General features: G+C 53.7%; 2 protein-coding genes across 2 annotated transcripts; one reads left to right on the plus strand and one right to left on the minus strand.

Annotated features, from left to right (window-relative positions):
• Window positions 1–1,061: 1,061 nt before the first annotated feature.
• Window positions 1,062–3,318, minus strand: TRMT112 (tRNA methyltransferase activator subunit 11-2). Its single transcript, XM_053278144.1, has 4 exons — window positions 3,130–3,318; window positions 2,377–2,478; window positions 1,447–1,539; window positions 1,062–1,268 (listed from the first exon to the last, which is right to left on the minus strand). Exons 1-4 carry the CDS (start codon window positions 3,208–3,210, stop codon window positions 1,167–1,169), a joined length of 378 nt encoding a protein of 125 aa, XP_053134119.1. The 5' UTR covers window positions 3,211–3,318; the 3' UTR covers window positions 1,062–1,166.
• Window positions 3,319–3,855: 537 nt separating this feature from the next.
• PRDX5 (peroxiredoxin 5) lies at window positions 3,856–10,225 on the plus strand. The gene is made up of 6 exons (XM_053278143.1): window positions 3,856–4,128; window positions 6,026–6,160; window positions 6,646–6,777; window positions 9,167–9,205; window positions 9,779–9,843; window positions 9,941–10,225. The coding sequence occupies exons 1-6, from the start codon at window positions 3,934–3,936 to the stop codon at window positions 10,044–10,046; spliced, it is 672 nt and encodes a 223-aa protein (XP_053134118.1). The 5' UTR covers window positions 3,856–3,933; the 3' UTR covers window positions 10,047–10,225.
• The last annotated feature ends 15 nt before the right edge of the window (window positions 10,226–10,240 follow it).

A 10,240-nucleotide genomic window follows, 5' to 3' on the forward strand; every position in this document is an offset into this window, starting at 1 on the left:
CCCCAGGGTGCCCATGCAAGAACACACACACACACACACCCCGAGAGCGGGGCAGCGTGAGGGCTCCTTGGAACATCAGCCGGCTCTGCTCCTCTGGGAACACAACTTCTGCCTAACCAAATATCCACCACTGAGGAGGAGAATCCGAGTTGTTACCCGACTTCTCCACACCACCCACACACAAAAGCTGCCTTCTGCAGAGTCCAACCCTTGGGCCATCTAGCTCAGAATTATCAGCACTGACTGGCAGCAGCTCTCCAAAGTTCCAGGCAGGAGTCTCCCCCAGCCCTACCTGGAGAGGCTGCCCAGGATGGCCCTTAGGTCATCTAGCTCGTTATCCTCACTACTGACAGCAGGCTCGGGGGTCTTTCCCAGCCACCCCTGGAGACGCTGCCAGGGACTGAAGCTGGGACCCTCTGCCTGAGCACACGTGTGCGTCTGGATACTCGGATTACTGAGGAAGTTTGAAAAGTGGGGCGGTTGTACAGGTCTGTCTCAGGAGGAGGAGCGTGAAGAATTCCCCAACACAATTAAGATACTTCCTCGCCCCCTTACAAGCTGGAATTTAGTAGGTTGTACTAAACCGGAACCCTCTTCAGGCATTCCCCACCTCCCATCATTCCCAGCCCCCACGGCCAGGAGGAAACGTGGGCTCTAAATGCTCCTAAGACTTTATATTGAATCTTGAGAGAGGACACTTGTGAAGCTAACCCTCAGGGCACAACTAGTCACTCACAGTCTAGCAGATGTGGGCTAGAATGGTGGATGCTCTGCTGCCTTTTTTACTTACTGGAAACAAAGACAGGAGATGGGGAGGGCTTTAAAAACCAAAACAAAACACCTTCCCTATGTTAAAGAACACCCTGCAGGGAGAGAACCTCTCCCTTGTGTGCTGATTTTCTGCATGTAAAGAGGGAGGTGGTTTCACTTTAATTCAAAAAAATGGCATCTCCCCCAGAAGATGAAAGGCAAGGCTGAGAGATTTCAGTCAAACTGGGTGAGGAAGGTGAAGAGCAAGTTAGAAGCAGGGTCCCACCCTGTTGAAGTGGCACTCCTTACCCTCCAGTGAGAACTCACGTTTATTTACAGGTAAACACACTCAACAACAACAGAACAGCAGGCTCCACATCTCGTTTCTCGGCCCTCCCTCAACATGCAACGGCTTCTCATGTCTCCTCTTCACTCAGCAGCATGTTGGGGATGCCCTTGGTGATGGGAAACTCGCGCCCAGTGTCCGGACATTTCAATACACCCTCCATCACCTCCACCTGTGCAAGAAGAAACGAAGCAGGGCAAAGCGGGGAGGAGGAGAGAAAGGAAGACGTTTCAGAGCCACCACACAAGAAGCAGACGTTAAGCTGCTAAAGACAGTGGCAAATGGCCACAGCCTCTTCCCTTGGAGAAGTTGCGGTGGCTCAGGGGAAGGCCGCAAGGAGTCTCCCTTACCTCCATCAGCACATGATGCACTTTCCGCAGGAAGTCCTCGTTGCTCTCGTAGCCAGGGATGGGCTCAGCGGGGAGGTCCAAGCGGTGACCCAGCTACAGGCGTGTGAGAAAAACAATAGCATCACAGCTACGGCCTCCTCTGGCCAGGGGGCAACAGGCTACATGCCTGCCAACAATGCCTTCCCGAGGTCTACATAAATCCGACATCAGAAACAGCAACATGCAGAAAGCAGAGGGGAAATACTTCAGCTGCTCAGGAGGCTGCTTGCCTGACCTGAAGTCTCTGTGCTTCAACCACAAGGAACACTCTTCAGCAACATTCATCCCCATCTTGGGAATGGGACGGAGCGCAGTGGCTGAGCCCCTGCTTGGCCCATGGAAGGCCCCAGGTTCACTCCCTGGCAGCATCTCCAAGTAGGGCTGGGAGAGACCCCTGTCTGAAACCTTGGAGAGCTGCTGCCCGTTAGTGCTAACATCACTGAGTTAGAGGGACCAAGGCTCTGACCCTGTATAAGCTGGCTTCACATACTTATCAAGAGCACCCATAGCTGTAGCCTAAGAAAGCTTTGGCGACAGTAAACTGGTTTGTCTTTAAGGTGCCACAAGACTCTTGGACGAGTGTGTAGACTGTCTGTCTCCCTCCCACCATGAGATGGTGGCTGCCTTGTCCTACTTACCTGGCTGCCTAGGAAGGGGGACAAGGAGATCACCCAAACCCTGCGCGCTTTCTTAGTTACTAAATACCGACAACCTGCTTTTAAAGTTATATCAAAGCAGCTGACAAAGTATAATATCACAAATAATACTGATTTGCAACACATCACAAAGATAGCAGCTAGTAGCAGTTAGGCCAGCAGAAGTGGCCCATTACAATGGCAAAGGATTGCAATCTTCACTTCTCCACCCCCACCCCCGGCTGCAATTACTCACACACTCGGCTGCCTCCACCAGGGCACCCCACTCCACTTTGGGCACCATCCGTGCCGTGAACTCTGGGTTGAAATCCACATTGTTCACCTTCACCTCTGTAGCCTGTTGGAAGAAAACGGAGAAGAAAGAGCACCTTGATACATGACACTGTTTCAGCCCACGTGTGCCAGACTAGACTGCTAGCTTCTAAATGTGTCCTGAGGGTCAGCTGCACAGGTGTCCTGGTCTCTGGCCTTTTGCTCAAAGGGTCCTGGACTATATACCTATGAACATGTTCGCTTTCAAGGAGGCGAGCTAGAAGGATGCCAGGGGCTTCACTTGGGACTGCTTGCATGCAAAGCAGGGCTCTGCTCCTGAGCTATAGATGCTGCTGAGGAACTTACAGAGCTGCCTCATACAAAGCTAGCTGAGGATTGCCTACAGCCCTACACTGACTGGCAGCAGTTCTCCAAGGTTTCAAGCAGGCGTATTTCCCAGCCCTACCTGGAGATGCTGCTGCCAGGGAGTGAACCTGGGGCCTCCTGCATTCAGAGCCACGACACAGGCTTCCAAAGGACATCTGCAGCTGCGGTGTACCAAGTCAGAGCCCAGGTCCTGGGGGCATCCAGCTCAGGGCTCCTACACTGGCTGGCAGCAGCTCTCCAAGGGTAGGTTTAAAGGATGCTCAATGTGATTATTATGATTATGATTAATTATTGTTGCAAGGTGAACTCCTTCCCGGCTCCAGCAGTGACCTGAGGAAACCCCCCTTACCTGGATACGAAGGGGGAACCCCCCACCAGGCCGCACCCCGCGCACGTGGGACGTGAGCATGTTGTGGGTCAGGAGCTTCATCTTCCTTCCCAGGGCAGCAGCACAGCACCACTGGGCTGGAGCAGGGACCAACTTCCGGTTCCTTCCCACCGCCACTTCCGGCGCGTCCTTCGGCTTAAAGGTCCCCCGTGCCTCCGACTCCCGCTTTTAAGCGTTTCGGCTCGCTTTGGGTCCGCCCACGTGGCGTTGGAGAGGCTGGCCCTTTTGCCCCCCTCCCCCCACTAAAGGGGTGGTTTGTTTTGTTGATATGGTATACAGGGTGATGTGGACATGGTGGTTGTGTCTTTGCGAAAGGCGCCAAGAGGTTTGCAAAAGGGGTGTGTGTGTGCAAAATAGTTTGCCCCCCACAAAAGTTTCCCCCAATTTGCAAACATTAAAAAATAAATAAAATAAGTATTGGGGTGGGGAGAGCCCTATTGCAAACTCCGCAAGCGTGCAACCTATTTTGTTCATTTATTTTTTGGGGGGGTGTCTCACGAGAGAGACCCCCCCTCTCCGGGAGCTCAAAGCCTTCAGATCCAGGGCTGCCCCCTGCATGCATGCACACCGCTTTACCCGGGAGTAAACCATGCCCTTGAGGCTCAGTCGTCCCCAGGACACGTGTCTGGGCTGGGGCTGGCAGGTCTTGACAGGATGCAAATGAGAGGCAATCCCCCCGCCCCGCCCCCGGGCTGGGCCTTAGCGCTTGCAGGAGCAGCAGGACAGGAGAAGGGGCGGGCAGGGATTCCACGTTCCAAGGTTGTCATGGCAGCCGTCCCTCCCTTGGTTTCCATGGCAGCGGGGTGGCGAGGGGCGGGGGCGCTGCGGCGGGGGCTGCCCCCCTCGCGCTGCTGGCAGCGGGTCAGGCTGCCCGCCCCGCCGCTGCTTACCAGAGGCAACCCGGCCGGCCGCAGCAGCAGAGGCCTCTCGTCCTCCTCCTCCGCCATGGCGCCCTTGAAGGTAGGACTTCGACGGGCAGGGAGAGGAGCAGGCGCCCGCCCCCCCCCCACACACATCCAGGCGGCAGCAGCAGCACCCCCAAGCCCCCTGGGGAAAATGCACCGCCTAGACCCACGGAGGGGGGGGAGGGGGTGCCTCTCCAGGCCCATCCTGTGAGGCCAGCCCTCCAGGGAGGGGGGTGCAGTTGCAGTTGCAGGCCTTGCTTGCACTCATAACACCCCCACCCCCACGGCCAGGCCCATAGAAGGCGACGTCTCCTGGGCCCTGGCAGAGGAGGACTAGCCCCCTAGATCCCTGCCATAGAAGCCACTTAGAAGGCAACGCCTCCAGCCCCAGACAGAATGCCAGCCCTAGATCTGCGCAATTGAAATCTCGGGAGAAGAAGCTCCCCAGATCTAGGTCTGCAATAGAAACCCCCCTGCGGGTTGTGGGATGGGACCTACCCACTTATTGCCCAACGGGAATAACTTTTTTCCAGCCCCATAGAATGCCAGCTCTAGAGCCCTCTGCCATAGAAATACACACACACACACACACAGGGCTGGGGGGGGGGGGACGGACTCCCAAGCCCGAGATGTGCAACAGAGACCTCACGGGAGGGGGGAATACCCCCCCCCGCCGCGACCCATAGACAGACGCTCTTCCAGCTCCCCCGGACTTCAACCCTCGAGCTGAGAAAGAAAAGTCCCATAGGGACAAACAGGCTGGGTGGGTTTGGGGGGAAATGACGTAGCACCAGAAAACCAAGGCAAATGGGAGGGAAATTTCCAAAGGTACTGTGAAGACAAGGATCATTTCTCTCTCCTGTCATAAAAAATTCCTGTTGTATGCCTTTCGGGCCTGAAATGGCTTCTTTGGAGGTAATCTTGTGGTGCAAATATCTGTTGTCCCCCCCTCCCAAAAACCCTGTATCCTACATCTCCAGTGATATCTGCCACAGATTGCATGTGAAGAAGAGCTGTCTGACGGATCTCTCTAGTGATGTGTGATATAGTCTTTGAGGGGGGAAAGGGGGAAATAGTTATTTATGCTGCAAGGTTGCCTCTGAAGAGCTCCTTCAGACTTGCAAGGCATAAGGCAGGTTTAAAATACCTGAATAAAGAATTGATCTGCATCTTGACAGCACCTCTGGAATTAATAAGAACAACCCTGCTGGATCAGGCCCAAGAAGGCCTATCTAGTCCAGCATCTTGTTCCCCACAGTGGCCCACCAGATGCCTCTGCGAAGCCCACTGGCAAGAGGTGTGTGCATGCCCCCTCTCCTGCTGTTGCTCCCCTGCATCTGGGATTTGCATCTGGGATGCATCTTGCCTCTGAGGCTAGAGGGGGTCTGTAGCCAACAGATTAGTAGCTGTCGATAGACCATGAATTTGTCTAAGCCCCTTTTAAAGCCACCCAAGCTAGTGGCCATCACCACATCCTGTGGCAGGGAGTTCCATAGATAACTTATGGCCTGTGTGAAAAAATACTTCCTTTGATCCGTCCTAGATTTCCTGGCCATCATTTCTGCTGGGAGGACCCCTGGTTCTGGTGTTGTGAGAAAGGGAGAAACATTTCTGTTTTTCCATTCTCTCTACTCCATGCATAATTTTATACACCTCTATTATGTCGCCCCAGAGTCGTCTCTTTTCCATCTCTCCCCCTTTTTTCTTGATAGGCAGCTCCCCACCCTATATTTCCACCCCGCCCCATAGAAGTGATCCGCTTTAGCCATCTGGAGTAGTCTTGTGGGGAATGAGGCTCTCTGGGTTGTTGTACAGAGGGGTGTACAGAAGGCCCTCTCCATCCCTTTCCTTGCACCAAATGGGAAACTGACCCAGCTGCAAGATCACGGCTGGGCGGGGGGCGGGGGGGAGTTCTGCGGGCAGCTAGAAACAACTCTTGCCTCCTTTGACAGGTTGGAGACAAGTTACCCAACGTGGAGGTCTACGAGGGAGACCCTGGCACCAAAGTGAACGTGGCCAGTCTCTTCAAGGGAAAGAAGGGAATCCTCTTTGGGGTGCCAGGGGCTTTCACCCCAGGCTGCTCAAAGGTGAGTAAGACACTCCAGAAGGACATGGGGGGGGAAGTCCAACACTTGAGTTGTGGCCAAATGCATCCCTCGAGAATCATAGTCAGGAAGAACCCTCCCAGCTTTTGCTGCCCTCCTCCACTCCCGTCTTTAAAAGGCATGTGGTGCAGTGATTAGAGTATTGGGCTAGGACCCGGAAGACCTGGGTGATTCTGGGCCAGTCACTTATCTCTCAGTCTAACCTACCTCACAGGGTTGTTGTGAGGATAAACACTCATGTGCACCAAGCTGGGCTCCTTGGAGGAAGATATCCATGTGAAAATAAAGAAAAACTGGTAGCCTACATTCTGGGTGTGTTATAAATACAATACTGAAGCAGTATTGTGAAGGAAAGGAACTTTATAAACAGTAGGTGTGATTTTTAAAGGGTTCTCTTTGTCTGCCCTTCAGCTGACTTCTTTTCTTCACTGTCTTCTGCTTCTTTTCTCCTCGGCCCTCTCCTCCAGACCCACCTCCCTGGCTACGTGGAGAAGGCAGGACAACTCAAAGGCAAAGGAGTGGAAATCATTGCTTGCTTGGCTGTCAACGATGTCTTTGTTATGAGTGAATGGGGAAAGGCTTACCATGCCGAGGGGAAGGTAAGCATGGGCAGAATCTGAGCTTTTCATTATGGTGGTTGTTGTTACGTTGTTGTTGTTATTATTATTTACAAAACCATGTTTCTGGTCCCCCTGGTTGCAGCCATAAGGACTGGAAACCTGATTTTGTTTTTAAGAGTTCAGAAGCATATGGATCATGCCTGGCAAGATAAGAGCCAGCATGGTGTAGTGGTTAGAGTGCTGGACTAGGACCGAGGAGACCCGAGTTCAAATCCCCATTCAGCCAGGAGACTTGCTGGGTGTCTCTGGGCCAGTTGCTTCTCTCTCAGCCTCACCTACTTCACAGGGTTGTTGTGAGGAGAAACCTAAGTATGTAGTATACCGCTCTGGGCTCCTTGGAGGAAGAGTGGGATATAAAATGTAAAAATGTAAAAAAAAACAACCCACAAAGATTCCAGAAACCAGAACGGGGGGCTGGATAAGATGTCCAGGAGAGGTCGCCAGGCTGCTATCCTGGTGTTTTGGGTCCCTGGTGCCATGATTAGTGGAAGCTGAATAAATAACATGAAACACTAACATTGCAAAATGGAACATGCCCCCCAAATTGATGCACTATTTACATCACATGCACGGCTGTCAGAATCCAGTTGCATCTTGCTGTGGAATCCTTTGTCTTTTGACATGGCTGCTTCTGCAGTCATAAAAATGGGAAATGTCCCTCCCCAGGGAGATGAGCAGAGGTGTGTCAAATGTCCCCCCCCACATGATCAACAACAGACTTGGTTGGGTAGCCATTGAGAGCTCTGTGTGCACCCAGAACTGGCAAAGGTAGGGCCAGTGGCACTCCATACCTTCCCTTCGCTGGAGGCCTGGTTCTCCTGGGTCCTGTTCTTCAGGTTGCCTTAATTAAGCAAAGCCTCTTCTTAATCCTCGGTCTATGCGTTAATGAGCTGCAGGAGCAGAAAACGAGGAGAAAGTTTACAGGGCCGGAGGGAATATTTTCCGTGCACAAACGTCAGGGCAGGGTGGATTTCTGTGCGCTGAAGGCGGGGAGGAGGAGGAGGAGGAGGAGAGGGAATTGATGAAAGGAACCTGATTGATGTCAGAGTCCTGCTGGGCAACGTTGTGAGACAGCTGCATCAGAAAGACAGACGCAAGGAGCAGAGAGTGGTACTGAGTCAGCCCACTGGTCCCTGTCTACCCTGACACCACTGTTGCCAGATTTGGCTTATTTTAAGCCAAATTTTGGGTTACGGCCCGTTTGACCCACGAGTATACCCCTTAGGTTGCGCCCATCAGAACCAGAGCTCTCCCACACCGGTGCTACAAAAGAAGTCGAGAGCTCAGATCCCAGATTTCCCGATTCTGGGTGGTGGTTTAGCGTCAGCTGGCAGGAATTCAGGAAGCGCTTGCCGGCGGGCATGATCGTGCCCAGACAACACGCAGCGGTGTTTCCCTCCCTCCTCGTTTCATAAAGTTAGTTTGACACTCAGGTCTCCTCGCCGAATGAGGATGGAAGTCAGGGCTTGCCTAAGTGTTGGAGAGCTGTAGCGAGCGGGCATGGAGAGGCTGCCGTTGTGTGCGGAGTACAGCTGTGTGCGCCCTTCCCTTCTTCTTGGAAGGAACACAGGAAGCTGCCTTTTACGAAGTCAGACCCTTGGTCCGTCGAGTTCAGTCTTGTCTACACTGACTTTGCAGTCAGTGGCTCCTCCGCTTCGAGGACTTGCTGCCAGGGATCGAACCCGGGCCTGTCTGCATGCAAAGCAGATGCTTTACTCCTGAGCTGATTCTCCTCTCTAAGCAATGGACTCATTTTCTGCTCTCCCTGCTCATGAATGTGTCTAATCCATTTAAGCCACTCAAGCTAATTGGCAACAACATATCTTGTGGCGGAGAGTTCCACAAGTTAAACTGCACAGTCTGCAAATAAGTCCTTCCTTTTGTCTGTCTTGGGCCTGCTGCCAGTTGGCTTCACTGGCTGCCTTTGCTTCCTGATTCGCGTGATCTATGTGTTTGTCCCATTCACATTTCTGTTTGAAGGTGTGTGTGCACTTAAGATGTCCTGCAAGCATCCCTAAATCATAAATGTAACGTGTGAATTGCCACTCAGAACCGGAGGTCTGCAATGCACTGGGAAGGTCAGATCTTGTAATCATTTTCCTGAGCCTGTGTGGTTTAGTAACTGAAGATTGAACTCGTACTGCAGAGTTCAGAGTTCAAATCTCTGCTTGGGCAAAAAACTACTGGATGACCATAAACCTCATTGTCTTTCAGCCTAGCTTACCTCACAGAGTTGTTGTCAGGATAAAAGTGTGGGGAGGGCCCCATGCACACCGCCGTGAGCTCCTCACAGGTACCGCAGAACAAAATAAATGATAAAATAATTACTGGAATTCGTTTAAACTTGGGTTTTGCTCTCTCTTCCGAGGTGCGGATGCTGGCAGACCCCACCGGAGAATTTGGGAAGGTACTGAAATCTCTGCTCATACGCTGTTCTATTAGATTTTGCTCCCTGCTCGTGCAAAACACACATCTAGGTTCCAGGATTCAATCCCTGCCCTCTCCAAGTGATGGAGTTTCGGGGGGGGTGTGTGTCAATTTGGGTGGAGGGTATTTACTGGCTAATTCGACACGGCTGCATCACGTCGTTTGGACAGAAGGCAGCTGGACTGTAACTGAGCTTTCAGGCAAAGGCTAGAAAAAGAGGCCTCCTCCGTCAGGGCACTGAGCTGGGGGCTGAAGACCTCTCGGGTCCCTTCCCAGGAGGGCTGAACTAGAAGACTCCCAAGGTCGCTTCCCACTCCGTGGCCCTTTGAGTGGTATATGGTGTAGTGAGCAGTATCTTTGCAGCTCTCCAGTGATGCGCCGGAAAGCCCTGTTTTTGCTGCGGGTCGGTGTTTCTAAGGCAGCTCCTCATCCAGGGGTGCCCTCCACCCCAGAGTCTTCCATTGTGCCCCCTCACACCTGGGAAGCATCGGTTGGCCTCCCTTCCCCCTCCGGCCCCCTAAGTCCCCTCCCTGCTTGCTTTCCCCCCCCGCAGGCCACCGACCTGCTGCTGGACAAGGAGCCCTTGCGGCAGCTCTTTGGAGGCAACCGGTCCAAGCGGTAAGCCAGGCTGGGTCTGGGGGCGGGCAGAGGGGCCACGGGGGCGGGCAGGGGGGCCACGGCCCCGCCTTGCTCACCGTCCCGCCTCCCCCTGCAGGTTCTCCATGGTGGTGCAGGATGGCGTGGTGGCGTCCTTGAACGTGGAAGAGGACGGGACCGGGCTGACCTGCAGCCTGGCCAACAACATTGTGTCTCAGCTCTGAGCCCCAGGCGCCTGGGCCCCCCTCCCTCCGCAGCCCCCACCCACCCGTGGCCCCTCCTGCCTGATGCCGCTCGCAGCCCCTGGGGTCTGGCCTCCTCTGGGCTGTGCTTGCTTCCACTCTCTCGTCCGGGGCTCTTTGGCAGAGTTGCCGGAAATAATAAAAGTGCGTGATTGGGCTGACTCGTGGTCTCTTTC

Source organism: Hemicordylus capensis, chromosome 14 (assembly GCF_027244095.1).
Source record: "Hemicordylus capensis ecotype Gifberg chromosome 14, rHemCap1.1.pri, whole genome shotgun sequence".
In the NCBI taxonomy this organism is placed as follows: Eukaryota; Metazoa; Chordata; class Lepidosauria; order Squamata; family Cordylidae; genus Hemicordylus; species Hemicordylus capensis.

Coding starts and splice junctions, on each gene's coding strand:
- TRMT112 (XM_053278144.1), bottom strand. CDS start 3,210: ATGAAGCTCCTGACCCACAACATGCTCACGTCCCACGTGCGCGGGGTG. Junction 1,540..2,376: donor TGGTGGAGGCAGCCGAGTGT/GTGAGTAATTGC, acceptor ACACGCCTGTAG/CTGGGTCACCGCTTGGACCT. Junction 1,269..1,446: donor TGCATCATGTGCTGATGGAG/GTAAGGGAGACT, acceptor CTTCTTGCACAG/GTGGAGGTGATGGAGGGTGT.
- PRDX5 (XM_053278143.1), top strand. CDS start 3,934: ATGGCAGCCGTCCCTCCCTTGGTTTCCATGGCAGCGGGGTGGCGAGGG. Junction 6,161..6,645: donor TCACCCCAGGCTGCTCAAAG/GTGAGTAAGACA, acceptor CCTCTCCTCCAG/ACCCACCTCCCTGGCTACGT. Junction 6,778..9,166: donor CTTACCATGCCGAGGGGAAG/GTAAGCATGGGC, acceptor CTCTCTTCCGAG/GTGCGGATGCTGGCAGACCC.